The 20,126-nt window shown below is 36.2% G+C and overlaps 1 protein-coding gene across 5 annotated transcripts in view; it reads left to right on the top strand.

Annotated features, from left to right (window-relative positions):
* ESYT2 (extended synaptotagmin 2) overlaps window positions 1-19,832 on the top strand; it is a 92,436-nt gene extending 72,604 nt beyond the window's left edge. For 3 of the 5 annotated variants that reach the window (XM_075492399.1, XM_075492400.1, XM_075492403.1), the window contains 10 exons: window positions 3,883-3,945; window positions 5,955-6,029; window positions 8,466-8,552; window positions 9,359-9,508; window positions 10,565-10,953; window positions 13,237-13,335; window positions 13,954-14,085; window positions 15,500-15,605; window positions 16,585-16,634; window positions 16,759-19,832. In XM_075492399.1, coding sequence (XP_075348514.1) covers window positions 3,883-3,945; window positions 5,955-6,029; window positions 8,466-8,552; window positions 9,359-9,508; window positions 10,565-10,953; window positions 13,237-13,335; window positions 13,954-14,085; window positions 15,500-15,605; window positions 16,585-16,634; window positions 16,759-16,804 — 1,197 coding nt within the window. In that variant the 3' untranslated portion in view covers window positions 16,805-19,832. The remainder of the gene's footprint in view (window positions 1-3,882; window positions 3,946-5,954; window positions 6,030-8,465; window positions 8,553-9,358; window positions 9,509-10,564; window positions 10,954-13,236; window positions 13,336-13,953; window positions 14,086-15,499; window positions 15,606-16,584; window positions 16,635-16,758) is intronic. The other 2 variants (XM_075492401.1, XM_075492402.1) reach the window with 1 other exon arrangement.
* Window positions 19,833-20,126: the final 294 nt, after the last annotated feature.

Raw genomic sequence — 20,126 nt, 5'->3', positions numbered from 1 at the left:
AGTCTGTAGTCAGGAAAATCCAGGCTAGGGAGAACCACCAATTAATCTTTTTTCCTGTAATTTAATGTTACAAGGTTATTACAAACTAATGAGCCTCTGAATATCTTACACTTAAATCTGTAAACACAACCTCGGTATCTTCAGAAAGAATGAGAATCTGTTCAGAATAAGAACTCTTTTGCAGAGAGAGGTGGGTATGCCATTGTAGATTGTGCAGATAAATTTGTTGCTGGCTGGCTACTTTTGGCTCATATCATAAACCTTGATTTAAAAACACCTTCCCCCTGCCCCCCCCCTCCCAGTTCCGACAAAATGCTTTTCTGTGGTTCTTTCACTTAGTTTCTGTGTAGAAGTTCATTTTAAATTATCAAAAAAGTTACATCCATTACCAAATCTTGTTAAAATTTAATGAATAAGAAATGCAGTTCATAAGCTATGGTTCAGTTATCTTAGTGTTAAAACTGATAAGTAGTTGCTGTTTCTTTTAGTTACAAAAATACTAGATACATCCTAAAAATAATAATAATTTAAAAAAAGAAAATCAAAATGCTTGATAAAGACTGTAGTCCTGATGTTTTTGTTGATCTTAGGGTCTTTTCATTAGGACATGTCGTCTACATATAACACCATCTATTTAGACATTGGACAAAACTTTCAAAATCCCCGAAGCAATTTGTGAGTCAGAGTGAAACAGCAACCATTTTAAGATAGCCAGGTCTGGATTTCCTTCAACAGCAGTGTTAACTGCCTTGTTCTGCAGTTGCATGGGTGCTAGTCTTGCAGCAAGCAAGAGGACGAGATTTATAGCTGGAGGCCAGGAGAGAGGAGAGGACTGTAGTAGCCCAGAGATAGTAACAGCTTCAGCAGTCATAAAATCGTATCTTGTTTTCAGGGCATCTTTAAACATGAGGTATTATGCAAACATTCACACCTGCAAGTTCAGATATCTAATTGACATGCAACATCAGTTATTTGGTGGGGGGGAGTGTTAAAAAGGGGACTCACTTTATATAGGGAGAGGAAAATCCAATGCCCTGAGTCCTCTCTGTTCCTCTCTATAGACAGTTTTATTGACTGCTGGGAAACCTAGATTCATGACACCTAAATCAGACATTTACCCATCTAAATCTGATTTATCTGAAGTTAAGGAGTATGAATAGTGTTCTTAGTACAATTTCCGAAAGTAACACTAGTTTTATGATACGTTATCATTAGTTCATAACAATTTTTCTTCTAATTTGGTGTCTGTATAACATATAAATTATCCATATTTTAAATCAGCTCTTACAGATCAGTGACTGTCTTCTGGTTATCAACTGAGGATGCACTCACAGATTTAGACACTTCTAAAGCCCTGTTTTAACCGCAGCAAGACTTACTGAGTCAGCAGAAGTAATGAGTCGTACTCAAAAGCATATTGAATTAGGATCTGGCTTAATAACAAAACAGCTTGTTAGTTGCAGTGTAATTTATGGGTTTGTTATTAGGATTTACTGCAAATATCACTGGCTGTTACAGAATGCTAGCCTGAAATCTGATTTATTCCACTGTGTCAGTTATCAGTATAGTTCTTGGATACCTGTCCCCTTTTCCTATAACTGCAGAGACACTCAGAACCATAGCAAGACAATTTTGTCACCCAAGGCAAGATGTTTTCTTGGCTTTTTATATTGAATACTCCCTTTTCTTCTCCTAGTCTCCTCCCGCCCAGCCTTTCAGCCACCATTCTCATGGACGTGCAGCTCCTTCCCTTGAAACCTGAAGTCTGGCTTAAACATATTTGCCCCAGCTGATGTCCCTCTTGGCCTATCCTTGCTATGATTCCAGAGGAATTGAGACATGTTCAATATCCAGGAATCATTGGTTGCCTGCCTTTATTATTGATCACATAGGTTTGTTTTTGACTTTTAAAATTCTTTGAAATAATAGTATAGGGGGAAAAAGATGTGTACTGAATATGCAGGTGCAAATGTGAAGGAAAGATGGCCAGTAAGTTGAGGGGCAGTTTAGGATTCAAAATTATCTTGATGAATTGCAGATATGATCTGGAAAAATAAGGTACTTTTCCATAGAGGACGGTCATTGCACCATATAAATATGGGATGGAAATAGCTGTCTGATGGATAGCTCTATGGAAACAGATCTGTAGTTGTGCTGTGTCATGCTGTTAGGAAAGACAAACACCATACTGTATACAGAAGGAGGATTGTAGCTTGTAAGATGTATGGACTTATCCTTCTGTTCTGCTTCACCATTACTAAGGCCCTGATTTTGGCCGCAGCAATTTAAGATCTGGAGGACAGCAGTGATGATAATGAGAAAGTCGGTAAACATGAGTAGCAGAGTAAGAGTAACTAGGATGAGTTTAGCCTTAGGAAGTAAAGATGGGGATGGAAATGATACAAGGCTGCTGCAAACAAAGTGACTTTTTCATATTTGTCAGAAAACAAGAAACAGTGCTTAAAACTCCAGCAAGGAACATACCTGTTGAGCATTAAAAAGTTTTCTAATGAAAAGGATAGTTAAACATTAGGATTGATATGTCTAGGGATATTGTGCAGTCTCCATATTTGAAGGTCTTTTAAGTACAATAGTAAGTCCCTAACGTATCAGATAAATAGCTGTGGAAGATTCCTTAATTTTATTTTAAGAAAAATAATGATTAAAAAAAATCCCACAAAACCAGCCAAACCTTATTTCTGGTTTTCTCCAGTTTCATCATATTGTATATTCATACTGAAATAGAAATTTTAAAGCTGAATGCCAGGAATCTCGTCATATATATTGGCCAACTTCAGGATATGACATTCCAAAAGAAAATGTAAAAAAGTATTTCTGCACAAAGCTTAAATCTCTCTTCAAATTTTAGTCACTTTTGGATTTGAATTTCAGCAAGGCATGTCTTTTGGCAGAGCATTAATAGCATCGGTTCCTGTTCATAAACCAGCATGTTTAAAAAGGCCATTATGCAATTTTTTTGTTGCCACACACTACAGCTTTTAAAGCAGACTTCTCCCTTGAAACAAAAATTTGTGCTTAAAGAAAAAGCCAGCCATAAGTATACTAACTTGAAGACTGTTTTATTTCAAAATCATATTTCCTGAAATTTTTTCTTATGAGTTGAATGCAAATTTTCTGTAACATTTTTGGACTTTGCATGTGTCACTTCAAGAACAATATATTATTCTTAAAATAAAATTTTAAAATTTGATTAATTAATGGAAAGTAGTCAGAGGTTTTGTCCTGCTAAATCGGTTCAAATTCCTATTTTTAGTGTATTTGCATGTCTTCATTCAACTGATTAAAGCAGTAGACCTTCATTCTAGTTAGCATGCAGTGTTTGTATCATTTATCTGCTGAAGAGGCTCAAATGATTTACATTTTAATAATGATCTAAGTCCTATCAATACTTTTAGTATAGTAATTTCTCCCATAAGAGGACTCCTTCACGTAATTACTTGACTTATCAGCAGAGAAGCTTCTATGTTGTGAAAATGTACTTAACCAAATTTAAAAAAGGTTCATTCAGAAGGCAGTCCATAGGACATCAGGCATTCAATAAAACCTGTTTTGTGAAGTTTGTTTATTATGGTAAAAAAAAAACTGGTAAGGGAAATATAAGTGGACTGACAGTGAGTATATTAGTTTTAAAGCAGAATACAAACATTCAGAGAGGACAAGAGGGAAAAAAAAAGTTTTGTCAGACTTCGTTGTTGTGGTTCCTTCGTTGTTTTGTTTGAAAGATTTTTTTTGGGTTTTTTTAGGTTGATTTTTTTTCCCACTTTGTCCTATGTTGTCATGTCATAATAATTAACCTAGTGAAATTGCTTCATTGCATGACTTATTAACCCTTCCTATGTTCATTCTCTCCTGACTTAAAAGCATAATCCATTAGAATTTAACCCTGATGGCTTGAAGAAGGCTGCTGTTCAGAAAGCCCTAAAGGTAAAACTAATATAGTTGTCCATTTAAGGTCACAAAAGTAATTGGAAATGCACAAATGCCTGCAACACTACTCTTCCAACAGTGGATGGAATTTCTGTTACCAGATATATATTTAGTGCAATTCCATTTTACTTTAATTTGGTTTCAAGAAGCATTCAAGACACTGGTAAAATACTTTGGTCTGTGGTAATTTGAATTTTAGATCAGTTGAGTGGAGTATAGACTGCTTTAGAAGACTGGGGAAAAAAATAGTCCTGAGAACTAATTTGAATTAGTAACTAAAGAACAAAGCTGACATGAAAGCTAAAACATCTTTTACATACTGAGTGATACTTTATTGATCAAATCTCAGTGACTAACCAATAAAATCAATCTCTGACATGTTTTGAAATAATCTTGTTTCTGCTGGATGTTTTTAGAAGGCTTTACGTCTTTTATATAAATGCTAAATAAGTTTAGCCCAGCTTTTTGATATGGAAGACTTAGAGTTGAGAGACAAACTTGGAAAGCATAAGCCAAGTTCTCAGCTGGAGTAACTTGGACAAGAGGCAATCTCTAATAGACTGTCAACAACAAATCTGCAGTGGCAGGTGTCAGAGGTGCGTTATGTGTGTGTGTACATATTGCTGCCTATTTAGCATGAATTAGAATTATTTATATTTACATATCAGCATAAGCACCAAGATCTTTTTGTTGACTTCAGTAGTTTCATCATTTTATGAAGAAAAGGGAGTTTCAGGCACCTATTTACGGACAAAGAAAAAATGAAACAAATTTCACCTACCATTTTTAAACACCATCAGTTGGAGTGTAATCTGACTTTCTTTCTGTTCCTTAAACCTTTGTATTCTGTTGTCTTTGATGAGAACTAAATATTTTCAATTAGAAATCATGAAAAAAAGAAATGCGGCATTCATCCAAGAAAGGAGTGCTTTCTTAACAGCTTTTTTTCTAAAGGAAAGTATGGTTATAAGTAGTGTGTCACATTAAAGTCAAGTAATATTAGTGGAAGTATGGTGTCTAAAATGTAAGTTCAGATCCAAAAATACCTAAAATATGCACATTCTTAATTTAAAAATATAAAATATTTTAATCACTTGGTTGTAATCGTGACCTTACATGCATTAAGTAGATTTTAACTAACTTTCTGTTTACATACCTGATCTGTACAATTTCCTACATGGTAGAATTCAAAGTATATTATTAACCATGTATACTATATTTTTAGGCCTTTTAAACTGCATTAACACCTGCTTGAGATGATTAACTTTCATGTCTAACTTTTCTTTCTGCTTAGATTTTTGTTAGGTTAATCTAAAATTTGTGAAAGAAACATGTAGTTGGAAATGTTCCTGTGTGTATATAATTTGTTTCTAAACTGATGTTTATTTTCACAGTTTGATGTAATGCTATACACCTGGTGAGCAAGGCTCAGATATGGCAGATGGTTGATTCTCTAATAAAGAGTATTTGGTAAACTGTAGAAATATACATCAGGTACATTATAGTGCATCTTCTTTCTCCCCAAACTGAAAAGGGGGGAATATCAGTGTTCTGATATTACATCCAATTTAATAATACTACTGCAATGTAAATAAAGTAAGCTTCCTGAGTTTGTGCTTTCGCCATATCTCCCATCTGCATGTAATATTCATTTTGCAGTTTTAACTACGCTTCATTAGCTTTGGGGGTTGTAATGCTCATTAAAGGATAAAAATTTGCACCTCACCAATTTCATACAAAGAAAATGGAAAGGAGTCTAAAACTCCTGCTTATTTGTAGCGTTTCGCTTCAGCATATTTAGGGTAGTTGGATGCCTTCATGTTAATGTGTTCACAAGTTACTAGCCAGTCTGCCATTCAAGTCTGTTGAATAAAATACTGAGAATAATAGATAGGCATATAGTAGAATGCATATGATTTGTATTTTTAAGATGCAAACATTTAAGTTTCAGAGGAGAGAGGTTTTCCTGTTTTCTGAACGCGAAGTTTTTGCTTTTTCTTTACCAGTCAGGAAAGAAAATAAACAGCAATCCCAACCCACTTGTTTTGCTGTCAGTTGGACACAAGGCACAGGAAAGTAAGGTAAGTTCCTACCCTTTATACTTGGTTCCGTCTACAAACATTCAGTGGCTCTGTGTTCTTGGCATTGGCTAAAGCCATTGAGCATATCCACTGCACTAAAAGTTACCACCAGAACTGAAATTGCCAACAAGAAGCCAAGGACTGAATGGGTGCTTACTCAATTTAAACTGTCTGTGAGTAGAGACCAGATTTTTAACAATTTGTAGATATCCTTCCGCAGTAGGTTCTGATCTGCAACTGGGATTCCTACAGTAGTGATTATATAACTAACAGCATGGGCAAACAGCAGGCTTCAAAATACTGATCAAGATTTGAAAATCACAGAGTTATAGAAATGCCCAGGTCGAAAGGGACCACTGAAGATCATCTGCTTGAACCTTCTGTTTAAAGTAGGGTCTTAGATTAGCCAAAATGCTGTGTAGCCCTCAGGAGCTTGTAGTTTAGCCAGGCTACTTTGTTGTTATGTCTGCTGCTTTTTCTGCTTTGATGTATGGACTACTCCTGTGCTTTGAGAAGGCTGTCTTCTAGCACTCCTGAGCTCCTTTGCCTTCCAAGGTAGACACTCATGGAATCCCTTCTAACAGTTCCTAGAGCAAGTTGAAATCTGCTTTTCTGAAGTCCAAGGCTTTTATTCTGCTACTTGTTTTCCTCACGCCCCTTAGCTCTGTGATCTTACAGTCACTGTAGCCAAGGCTGCTGTTGATAGTCACATCTGCAATCCAATATTCCTCATTTATAAGTAGTAGATTCAGAAGAACACCACTCCTAGTCAACGCATCCAATGATTGAGAACAACTGTAACACAACAGTGTGTATTTTCCTAGCGCAAACTCTTAAATTGCTTGTGCACCTCTGTGCTGCTTTCCTAGAAAACTTTATAGAGTAGTTGAAGCTCTCGGTGAGAACCTGAAGACACCTTTGAGTCATCTGAAGAAGGCGTCATCCATCTCTTTTTCCTAATTGGGTGGTCTGTAACAGATGCTTGTCATGAGGTGGATCTTGATGGTGATCCCTCTGATTTCGACCCAAGGCATTCAACATATGTGTCGTCTTGTCCATAACTAACCTGTGTGCATTCAAACAGCTCTTTAAAACAAAATACCAACAGTGAAGTGATACCTAGATAGGTAGATATATGCAATGTGGGTTTGTTTTGTGTTTTGGTGGTTTGTTTTTTCTAAAGTAAAAGTGTCAGTGAGACAAAAGGAGAGGACATCTAATTTGGCTTCTTCATATCCTGTCAAAAATTGTTACAAAGCCTAAACTGGATCTTGTATACAGTCTTAATTTTGATACTTACTGGAGAATGGAAATAGAAATTTAGGTCCTTTGTTCCTGGAGATAGCTTTTTTTTTTTTAATGAATGCTTTTTTCTCTCTTCGCTGCCCCCCCCCCCCCCCCCCCCCCCATTAATGAGTTGCTGAAAGTAGTGAGGTTTGGCAGTGAAATATTCCACATGGCTACTTGGAGATTAGAAGGGAAAATACTAGTTTCTAGGAGTTTCATTGAGTTAGTTCAGCCCTGTCATGGTTTAACCCCAGCTGGCAACTAAGCCCCACACAGCCACTTGCTCACTTCCCCCGGGTGGGATGGGGGAGAGAACCAGAAGAGTAAGAGTGAGAAAACTCGTGGGTTAAGATAAAGACAGTTTAATAAATAAAGCAAAAGCTGCACACGCAAGCAGAGCAAAGCAAGGAATTTATTCGCTACTTCCCATGGGCAGGCAGGTGTTCAGCCATCTCCAGGAAAGTAGGGCTTCATCGTGTGTAGTGGTTACTTGGGAAGACAAACGCCATCACTCTGAACGTCCCCGCCGCGTCCTTCTTCCCCAGCTTTATATACTGAGCATGACGTCATATGGTATGGAATAGCCCTTTGGTCAGTTGGGGTCAGCTGTCCCAGCTGTGCCCCCTCCCAGCTTCTTCTGTACCTGGTAGAGCATGGAAAGCTGAAAAGTCCTTGATTTAGTATGAGCACTACTTAACACACTGATGTTTTAGTTGTTGCTATCAACATTATTCTCATACTAAATCCAAAACACAGCACTATACCAGCTACTGTGAAGAAAATTAACTCTATCCCAGCTGAAACCAGGACGAGCCCTTATAAGGAAGTATGAGAAGAGAGAGAATGTGCCAGTCTGAAGATCTTGCATTTGTTCATAGACAGGTGTGAAGTAAAGGTTCTTTAGCAGGAGTTTTACTTTACATACAGCAACTTTAATGCAAAACATATTCTATTACATGTCCTGTGTATAATTTTATATGTGATATTATATATGCCTTGGGTAGATCCCACTTGGCCTTTGTTTAAATATGTCAGGTTTCAGACGTTAATTTTGCAAAGCCAAAATGAAAAATGTACTCAACTCTTGACACTCGCTTTATTAGACAAAAATGTTTTATAATTTGTATGCTTCCTGTTCTTTAACTTTAGATTCGATACAAGACCAATGAACCAGTATGGGAGGAAAACTTTACTTTCTTTGTACACAATCCCAAAAGACAAGATCTTGAAGTTGAGGTATGTTGTCTCACTCTCTTTAGAGACCTTTCTTTTCTAAGACATTTCAGTAGTAACATTCAGACGTTACAGGCTGTTATGAAATGAGACTGAATATATTGTGAACACCATTAAAATTATACTTAAAGTGGTTTTTAAGACCAGGCTATGAAATGTGTATCTGCATTTACTACTAAAAGGAAGAAAGACTATAACCAGTCTCTCACCAGAACAACATAGTTGATGGTGTCTTACTTAAAAAAAAAAAAAAAAAAAAAAAAAAAAGGAAAAAAGGTCAATTTTGATACCTGTTTCGAACCTTAAGTCTTAACTGCTAGCAGAAATTGCTGTTATGTATGGCTGATTTGTTTCTTCTCTCATCCCAAGGAAGTCTTTGCTTTATCCAAATACTGTATCCCTTTACACTGCTGACATGTCATTTACATGGTTCAAAGAGACTGAAGTGTAAATGTGTACTGTCCTAGTTACTATTCCTCTAACAGTTGTGGGAATTCATTTTCACACAGACCATTTGGAAACCATGTAGTTATTTGATCAAGGGTCAGGTAGATGTAGATGTGACGGTTAGTTTCCAGTCTTGCTTTTGCTGTAGAAGATAGGGATGAAGAAACTAGGCATTGAGTATATTTGCTATTTCCTTCTTCAGTGTAAAGTAATCTTATGATCAGGGAAATTTTGTTTAAGAACAAACTACACTTGATATTGTTTGGATTTTTTGTTTTTAAATAAAACTGTAACTTCCTTTTCTTTTCTGAATTCTTACAAAGCAGATCATACAAAATGACTTAGCTTCTGTGTTCCTTCAGGTGAGGGACGAACAGCACCAGTGTTCTTTGGGGAACTTCAAACTGCCTCTAAGCCAGTTGCTGGAGAGTGAAGATTTAACTATGCATCAGCGGTTCCACCTGAACAACTCTGGTCCAAACAGCACTATAAACATGAAGATTGCACTCAGGGTACTCTAAAACTTTTCCCATTGTAAATACTGAAAGCATATTTAAGACTATTGTGACTTCTGGTCTTCTAGCTTTATGAAGAAGATAGTACATTTCCTTGGGTGTCATAATGCCAGGTGTCCTTAGCTGTGGCAGTGCTATCAAGAACGTAAAAGATAACCTCTAATTTAAATACATTCTATTTCAAAAACAGAAAATTCTCCCAACAAAACAGTAATCAGCTGCATTAATTAAGACTGAGGTTCCCCGTGGTTTTAGGTTTGGTAATCATGTTTGGAATATGAATTCCTTCAAGTCTCTTACGACTCAGTAAGCTACAGATCAGTGAAATCACCTTTATCTTATAGAAATGGAACTGAGGTCATGATGGTTTAAAAAGAATAAAGTTTATAGGGAAAGGAAGTACCTTCATAGTACTAGAAAAATTCAGACCAACTTTCAAGCACATTGGAGTTTTAAAGATAAAATTTGCATACCTGAAAGTTGGTTTGTCTTCTTCCCCAGCTAAATTATTTGGTTTAATAAGGTAGTGTATCTCTTTGCAAACATTGTCAAACTTCTGTTAACTTCTGTTATTTGTTCTTTTCTAAAGCACTTTCTTGCTCACTTTTCATTAATAAACGAAAATAACCTATAAAAGAGAAAGTAAGGACAATGAGTGAGAAGAACTTGTGATGTAGCATTAAATTTCAAAAGATTAGAAGAAAAAAAATTACAGAATAGCTTTCCAGGTGGCTAAAGCTGCAGAGTAAATAGCACTTGCACCAGAAGCGTGTAAAGTATGGGAAGGGAATAATGAGGAGAATAATTCTAAATGAATGGAGAATTTCATGTTGTTTTATAGTTACTGCACTTGCCACAAAGATGGAGCTGTGCTTTGCTGTGCAAAAGGTTTCCTATTGTAGAGTGAATGAGTATAAGTGCTAGTATTTTGGGTCCTGCATTACTGTCTGAATTTAACAACTTGTCACAAACCAGTACTCTTGTAGAAACAAATTTGTTCCTGTTTTTTATACTGGAAAATAGTAATAGTATATGTATTTTTACTGTATCTAGGTCCTTTCTCTTGAAAAGCAAGCAAGATCTCCAGATCATCAACACTCAGCCCAAGTAAAAAGGCCATCTCTTTCCAAAGATGCAAGAAAATCATCTTTTAAGCCTCATGTTCCTGTCTCACCACCACCTGATTCAAACAAACCTGTTCCAGCTTCCCCAGTGACTGACAGTGATAAAAAGACTGATACAGCTGAAAAAAGTCAGCCTCCCAATGCCAGCCCTCAGTGGCCAAGAGATCTCAGCCGAAGTTCCTCCAGTCTTCATGCCTCTAACTTCTCTTATTCTCCCAGCCACCTCTCAGTCAAAGAACCCACTCCTAGCATAGCGTCAGACATATCTCTGCCTATTGCCACGCAGGAGCTACGGCAAAGACTACGACAGCTTGAAAAGTACAGTGTTAATTACTTGTTTTTGCAATACATCTAAGTTGATTTATAAAAAATGTTGTCAGTGCAGCCAAAGAAAGAGCACTTAGTTTGCATTTCAGTAATATTTTTTTCTGTTGCAGTTTGAGCCTGGCATTTGAAAATCAGTCATTGTGATTTTCTGCTTCCTCCCGGTACCTCAGTTAGACAGATTCTGCAATTAGAAGTTACCTTAACATTGCAATGATCTGCAAGATAAAGTCCACCTTGTTCTCATAGCTACACTGTGTAGTGCTAAAAAGAGTGGGATGGCAAGAGGGAAGGATCTTTTTCGATACATTTATTACTTTCATGGCAATAGTTGCCTGTTTCACCACTGAATCCTATTAGCATTAATATAAAGCCAATTAAGCTGAATATAGCTGGCCTTTTTAAATCGCTCAGAGGGATAGTTGACTATAAAGAATGTTAAATGAATAGTCAGTTACTATTCAATTAATGAGGATTGCTGCAGCCATGCTTTCTTAAATTCTCTAATTCTTTTTTTACTTGCCTCAACAGGCAGCTATACTTACCAGTAAAGATAGCTGAGCAGCCATTCTGCTCTGAATAGGAGAATGGAAACCATTAATTCCCTATTCATGTAGCTCCTCTGTGAAGCTAAGTAGAAAGATTTTAATTTTTTACTTGTAAAGGATTGAACCGATTCATCTTTTTCTCTATCAGAGTTCATAGAATCAATAGAGTAATATAGGTTGGAAGGAATCTCTGGAGGTCAGTCAGCCCTCTGCTCAAAGCAAATCCCACTTCAAAGTTAGATCAGGTTTCTTGGGCCTTGTCCAAACAAGTTTTTAATACCTCCAAGGATGGAGCTTCTATAAACTTTCTCAGCAATTCTGGTGTTTAACCACTCTGCTGTGAAAATGTTTTTTCCTTATTTCCAGTTAGAATTTATGTTGCTGCAACTTGACTGGGGCTTCTTGTTCTTTTACTGTGCACAGCCACGAGGAGTCTGACTCAGTCTTCCCTATAATGTCTGTTTTAAGTAGTGACAGACTGCAATTGAATCTGCTGTTGGGCTTCTCTTCAATTTGTACAAACCCATTTCCTTCACCATCTGCTTATGTGCTCCAGTCCTCCATTTATCTTTTATGGTCTTCCACTGTCTTGTCTTCAGTTTGTCAGTCTCTTTTTCGGGCCCAAAACTGGGTTAGACTTTGTTAATTATGATAAATGTTGAAATACTACTCCTTACCTAATACACAAATTTCATACTTTCTCATTTGATAAGAGTGGTAAAGCTACGACTAAGGAGGTCCTTTATTGCAGGCCCCATGTTTTTAGGTGCTCTGATTTTTACAGGGTTTTTAAAATTTATTTTAACTAAGAAAACACTGAACTGAAATGCTTCATTCTAGTTTTTAAAGTGAATGACTTGGGAATTTTAATGGAGCAATCACTTTGTAGTAGCTATTCACAAAAGAGGCATGCCTCTTCCCTGAAGTTAAGATATCCTTCAGGTGGTTGAGAAATGCCAAGTGTGCTATATACTGTCCTGTGTGAAACAGAAAATACTCATAGTCAGTTTACACAAACTAAAATAAGCATTTCATAGAGATGAGGAAACTCTGCAAATATGGGCCATTCTTTAAAACATAAATTCTTAAACATGGTGCTTGCTTTTTATTTAAGCATGACCTGTATTTGTAAGTGTAAATTGATTCTAATCTTATTTTCAATGTGGCATGAGCTACAGAAAAGTAAAATGGCTGTGTTTATACCATGATTTGAGCTTGTAAGACAATAAGTGGGTTTAAGTATCACTATTTTAATCCCAAGAATATCTATATTTCTACATTAGAGAATTTAGAAAAGAATGAGCTAGTCTTCTAATTGGTTCCTGGCCGTAGGTAAGAGTGGCCCATCACTGAGGTTTTCATTGTAGTTTGCACCATTATTATTTCCAATTTCCTAGATAACTGCTTTAATGTTTATTTTGGGGAAAGCAAGTTATTTACTGATAATGGTTTTCAAAGTACTGAAGAGCAGCAGACCTCTAAACTGAGAAGAATACCTAGCTTATTTTGGAGAGTAGAGCTGTTGGACAAGGAACTGAAGTACAAGAAACTGATGAAGATATGCTCACGTGCTAACTTGTGTGTGCTCCCTTCTTTCACATTGGTCTAGTGAAAAGTTAAATGGCTAATACATGATTTCTGGGAAAATTGCTCAGCATGTATTTCAGTTAGGTCTTACTTTAAATATGCATTTTAAAAATGAAGTGTAATGTTCTACTTTTTCCTGCAGCGGAACAACTCTGGGTCAGTCTCCATTAGGACAGATTCAGCTAACAATTCGTCATAGTTCACAAAGAAACAAACTGATTGTGGTAGTGCATTCCTGCAGGTGAGCATAAAATACCAAATTTCATTTCTGTGCATATTTCTTTGTAAACCTTGTCATATCATGACTTATGCTCTTAAATTGGTTGTCTGGATGATCTTTGTTATTTTTAAAATAACATACTGATTGTAATTACGTGTAAATACAAAAACATACAGAGCTATACTCAGAATCAGTAAAAACTTTGTTGACGATTTTGCTGTGATTTTGTATTTGTCTATTATGCCTCTGTCAGATTTTAAATGAAAATGGCATGTAGATTTTTATCAGCAGTGTCTGAAAGCTATCTCTAACAGACTGACTTTTTCATGGAATGACAAAACGGCATGATTTTTGGAAAGCCATATCTAAACTTTGAATTGGAATTTAAGAAACATTGTATTCCCACCTTTGCTGTCAAACATTCATCTGATCTTGTACAAGTCACTGCTTGGCATTTTTTTTTTGGTTTTTCTTTTCCACTGCTGTTATCTATGTGCTGTATCCCGCACATCATACTTTGTGCAGGATATCCCACAACTGATTAATGTACTATATTAAGTGATAGTAGTGTGGACACTTATATTCAGCAATGTCTCATTTATTTTCTAAGTGTTTTTCCTTGTTTTTCACTGGTCACAGAAATCTAATAGCATTTTCAGAAGAAGGATCCGATCCATACGTGCGAATGTACTTATTGCCTGATAAGAGACGATCAGGAAGAAGAAAAACACATGTATCAAAGAAGACATTAAATCCAGTGTTTGATCAAATGTATGTTCTAAACTATGTGTAGTAGTTTGATATCATGTAATTACAAAGCTGTCAAATCAAAGTTTCTCAGCTTACCTGAATGGATGAGCTGTCGAAACTCCTAGTTGTCACCACCAGACTTGATCATACCTTTCTCTGCTGCTGTAATAGCTCTTCCCATCCTTATATTCCCTGTTATCACTATAGCCTTTCTTACTCTGTTACCAGCCACTTCTCTCTTATTTTCTGCCTTACCCTATGTCAGTTACATGCCCTTTATGCTGGTAGCTAAGAAGCAGTGTGCACTCTTCCGGCAGGTGGTCAGAGCATGAGTGCCTTTTAGCTGGGCAATGCCGTTGGTATCCCTTCCTGCTAGGAAGCATGTCAATTCTGACTGGCCGGTTGCCTGGCTGATAGATGCTGCCTCCTCAGTAGAACTGGCCAGCCAGTGTCTATGCGTGACCAAATTGCTCAGTCGTTCTACTTGGTGGCACTTCTCAGCATCCAGGGAGTCAGGAAATTTCCTTGTAAGTTATATCCTGGCCCATAGGTTGGAAGTTGTGCAAGCTTGTGCAACATTACATTGCATAAAAATCCTTGTCTTTGCACTCAGCTTTTTGATGGTAGTTTCCCTCACACGTGTACCCCTTCCTCCCCCACCCATCACTTATCAATAAAGATGACCTTTCTCTATAGACGGAAACTTAATTTGGGGAAAACAACACTTCAGCCCATTCTGTCCAAGGGAAATCTGTAAATCATTAGTTAGAGGCTCTGGTAGGTTTTCCTGGTACTGCAGCTCTCTCCTGTTTATTCCAGGTAATAGACTTGTTTTACTGTGCCTTTCCAAGTAAAATGCAAAGCAATAAAGCTGTTTAAGAACCGTAGTGACAAATAGATGTAGACTGTGGTATAATCTTGCCCTCACTTTCTGTAAGTTTCAGATCTAGCAAACAAAATGCGTTCTTCCTTAAAAGTTGATAGGTGTCCTTGGGGTGCCAGGAAAGAAAAGGAGCTCTGGTTTTAGAGGACTGAGGATCAGTAAGACTGACCGGTCTTTCCCTTTTGGAGAATAGTGATACTGAGCTGTCAAGATAGTAGGATTCCTCATTCTCCTCTCTGTACAGTCAGAAGTTGACCTTTTCCTTGTTTTGTTTTGTTTGGTGTGTGTTTGTTTTTTTGTTTTGTTTTACCAGTGTCTTCTAGAGACCAAAAGTAACAGAAGTCTCAAACATTTGATGTTGATATTTATCATAGTATTGAAGAAAAATTTTAGGCAAAACTTTGGGATTTTTTTTCTTCATTTATCTCAGACCTCATTTTTTGTTTGGGGAGGGGGATGGTTTGGTTATGATTTGAATTGTTGTTTAGCTGTAGGAATTGAACTTGCAATTCAGGTACAAAAGTCTCTCTAATGCATCACTTTGCCTGTCAGATTTGATTTCAGTGTTTCCCTGCCTGAAGTACAGAGAAGAACACTAGATGTAGCAGTGAAGAACAGTGGTGGTTTCTTGTCCAAAGATAAAGGCCTGCTTGGCAAAGTAAGTTGACAACAAGCAAATTCTGTTAATACAGCATGTTATTATATAAGACTAAAATCCTCTTGTGATATGAGCTTGTTAGTGTTGACTGAAGCACCTGATTCAGGTACAAAGCTTTTAAAAAATATAGATGGCTTAGATGTCAAGCTTCAGTAAGGAAAGGAACAAACTGCAGAGACAGACATCAAAAGATGAGGCAGTAATCTCTTCTCTAGAATGGTAAGTTCCGAGGCTCTCAGTAACAAAAGAAACCTGTATGTCAGACTTATTAATCATACCGTCAGAGAAAGAAAATAAGCAGTAGAAAACAGGTGATAGCGCAGAAAATGTTCAGACAAAACTGGAAAGACAAGCAAGAGTACTTAGAGAAGCACGCAGAACAAATGTGTGTTTAGTAATTAAAATTCCAGACTGTAAAATCCCTAAGAACTGCTACTGGAGACGTTCCCAATGCCAAAACCAGCTATGGTGTTTACAACTTCACTGTTCTATAGGCACGCATTAAATCACTCTATTTTCTACATATGTGAGTTGGAGCATGCAAAAAGGAGCATGTAAATTCGTACACCCTTGCAAATTGCCGTGTTCGAGCTCTGTAAATAGGATGAGAGATATCAGAATCATGGTCAGTTCATGGTGAACAGTGTTCTTAATTTTCCTGTTTACCAGGAAGGTTGTTAGCATAAACACATCAGCTGATTGCCATTGCCAAGACATGCCACGTTCAGAATTTAAGCCTGTGAGGTGCTCTGGGACTGTATCACTAAAGGGTATAGATTTTTAGGTCAAAACCCACAACTTGAAACCTTACTACAAGTCGGGCAGATAGCAGATACCTATGATGACAAGGATATAAAATACATTGTTTATTAATGGCATTACTTATACTGTAGTTTACAGGATTGTCAGATTTGATCTTTAAAAGACACAGAATGAAAGGTACACATAATGCACTGATTACTAACTTAACTTTCCACAGTTATTAATACCTCTGGCATCTGAAGAACTTGCTAAAGGCTGGACCCAGTGGTAAGTATAATATTTCCTTTATTAATAATATTACTACATACTAATAACTGGTGTGTTAATAATAGTTTTAACAATACATGCTAAATGTAAAAAAAATTTCCTTTGTTTTTTTATTCGTTTTCAGGTATGATTTAACAGAAGATGGTACAAGGCCACATGGTGCAAGTTAGGCCCATGGATACTGGGAATTCCCCATGCATACTTTTGCCAACCTTTATATATTTTTAAAGCGTTGTTCTCACAGATGTACCAATATTATTTTTATAGCTTTACTGATTTAGTTCTTAGAGACATCCCCAATAATTTTATAACACTTTGTCATTTTGTGTAGACATAGCCTTTCTCATTGTTAAAGTTTGTATTTTTAATTTGCTAAACAATTTTATGTGTCACTGTAATGTGCAATAGTACAGTAAAGTAACCTTTTGTGTTTAAATTGATCTTAATGATGGCTGTACTTATTAGAAAGTGAAAAGATTATGTTCTGCTGTTTTCCTGCCTTGTTTTATATCTCACCAAGGTATACCGTACCATGTAAATATATACTATTTTTTTATAATTCTTTCATGCTGGTTTGAATTCAGAAGAAAATTAGATAAAGGATATAGATATTTTCTTCTAAATGCATGTTAATTTCTTCAGATGAATCTCTTTTTTTGTCTTTGCAGCACAATGGTCTTAATCATTTTGTGATATTCTTCAAAAACAAACTGCAGAAAAACATTTTTACTTTATTGTGTTTCTGGCCCAGTGTGGCTAGTTTAAAATGTACAAAACATTAACATTTTAATATTTATATATAAATGTATTATTGGAAAATCATGCTATAGAATATTATAAACAAAAGTGAAAATTCTATAAATATTGTATAAATAGAGGATGAGGTCCATGAATCACAGTTTCTAAATCTAAGTTTTCATTTAATGGAGTAAAGATGACAAACAGTACAGTTTTATTATACAGGTTCACTTGGATTTTGTTATTTATTCCTGTACTCTGTATTACTAGACATGTGACCTTTTGAAGGTATGAGGACATGGGTATTTCTGTATTATAAACAAAAAATCTCTAACCACTTAGAACTGTTCTTACTGCCTTGTTTCACTGATTTAAAAGGTATACAAATCAGCTTGCAATGTCAGTTCATATAGTAGGCATATGTACAAGACGTTATTTTTATTACACAATACTGTGCTAAATAGTATATTATGCTCTATCTTCTGTAATACTAAAATGGAAAACCAATAAGTAAGAAAGTGTGAAACTGAGTTGAAACTGACTGTCTTTACAGTTCCTTCATTGCTACTTAGTGTGTTTGGTGCATGCAAATGCACTTCAGTGGTCCACACAGGTTTCTTGAGAAATAATGGCATTCTACGGAGGCGTTGCCATAGTCTGCTGCATTGTATCTGCAGCAGTGATACAATTAGCACAAACTGATAAAAGTAGACAGTTGGGAGTTGAAGGGAGAGTATCAGCCTAAACAGCTGAGCTCATAACTCTAATTTTATGAATTATGGGGAATTTTTTTTTTGTATTCAGAACTGATTTTTCTTTTTCTGGTAAGTTTTCTTAGACTGTTACAAAAATGTGCATTAAGAATCCAAGAGAACAGTTCAGCTCTTTTCAGAGTCAACACCCTCATTCTTGGATAAGTATGCAATTAGACAGACAAAGTGTATTATTTAGCTAGGATTCTAGAATGATCTCTCAGCCAAGAAAGAATGTTAAAGAATATTTAAAAAATAATAAACTCCTGAAATTAGCTTTATTGTAAGATTACTGACAGAACCTTAATTCTAGATGTAGAATATGCCTACATTACTAGATGTACCAAAGTGCCTACCATAGATGTAGCTTTTGTCTTTTTCAAGTTTAAGAATGGACTCATTTCAGTTTGTCTAAATTCAGTTTAACATGAACATTTGTCACGGATGCCTGTGACACGCACACATACACCTCTATACAGTGATGGCCTTCTTATTGCCACATTTTATACAAGACAATTTTAGCAAACAAACTTACATGGTAAATTTTGCTGCTGTTACTTTCTGATGGACTGGGCAATAGAGAGAGGTTCTTTGTAAGAAAACATTTCCATTTGAAGGCTTCACTCTATATTGGAATGTATGAGTATCTATCTATATATATACACTCATCTGTTCATATAAAATGTAATATATTATAAAATACATATTTTCTTTGCTAGTTCTTCATTAAAATGTTAAGAATGGAAAGAGAGAATTATTGTTAATGCAATGAAAATGCAGAAAGCAAAGCTGATCTACATAAAGGAGGTCTAAGTGCAGCAGTTCAGCATAATTGTCTGTTGCCTTAGTTCAGCCTGAGGTAGAAGGATTTTTGCTGTACCTCTTGGCCGGTGACTCCCCATAGTTTGATTCATAGCCAACAAATGGGCTGTTAGACCGATTCGGTGTTTCAAGTGAAGTCTGGGGACAGATGTTAGCAGACTGCACTTAAAAAAATTGCACATTTTGTCTTCTAAAGTCTCAAGGTGGAAAAAAATGCCATGTTTGGGTAAATGTGAGATGATAGCACAAAGTGAGTAACTAAATAAAGTATATGGGACAGGTTTCCAAAATAGCTCACAACCTAAAATTAGGGATAGGTTCTTAAGAGAGCCCAGTTCCCATTTAAGAATCTAAAATTAAGAGATTGAATTGTCAGTGTAGTTCAGTAACAGTAATTCCCACTGACTGTAATCAGTCCTGGATGCCAGACTCTTTAGAAATGTTCTCCTGAGTGAATTTGGATCAGAATATGACTGCCTAGATGAGACTGATTCTTTTGATAGTGGAAACAAACCTCTGTATCATAGTTACCAAATTCTGATTGTGCCATTTATATGGAAGCAGGAATGACGAACATCATTTTTCCTCTGAGCAAAACCTGCACCTCATTATCAAGTCAATGTATTCAATATCAACTGATAGCTTTTCATGTAGTTCTTGTTTATCCTGTGCCTTAAAATATGAACATGAAGATGTTTAAGAAATGGCTAAAAATAAGCTTTGTTACCTGTATGTACCAACACGTTCTCTACTATTGAAACTGTTTTTAGAATTACTCTGCTTCACTGACAAGAAAACCAGCTTTCTGAGTTACAGCAGTTGTATAATCCGAACTCAAATCAGCATGCATATCACTTGGATTTGGATTAAAAGAATTTTCATTTTCTGTCTTGAATCCTTTATCAGAGCTGCAGCAAATGGTGAGAGTTGAAATGAGAACAAAGGGTAATCGATTTTGTACAGATTGCCTTTTTTGCTCATGTAATTCTACATTATGATGCATGTATTTATTCAATAAATAGTTAATATGGAAGTCAGTGTGTTGCTTCCCTCTACACACACACTCCCTTTTCCCCTCTTTTGCATATCCCTGTCCTTATCAGTAATATGATGAGGTGAATTTTTAAAATAGTCATGTATGCTGACTACTCTAACCTATGTAGCCTCGCAGATGTGTGCA

Source organism: Mycteria americana, chromosome 2 (assembly GCF_035582795.1).
Source record: "Mycteria americana isolate JAX WOST 10 ecotype Jacksonville Zoo and Gardens chromosome 2, USCA_MyAme_1.0, whole genome shotgun sequence".
Taxonomy (NCBI): Eukaryota; Metazoa; Chordata; class Aves; order Ciconiiformes; family Ciconiidae; genus Mycteria; species Mycteria americana.
The sequence above is the reverse complement of the archived record's forward strand: the minus strand, read 5'-3'. Positions and strand labels throughout refer to the sequence as shown.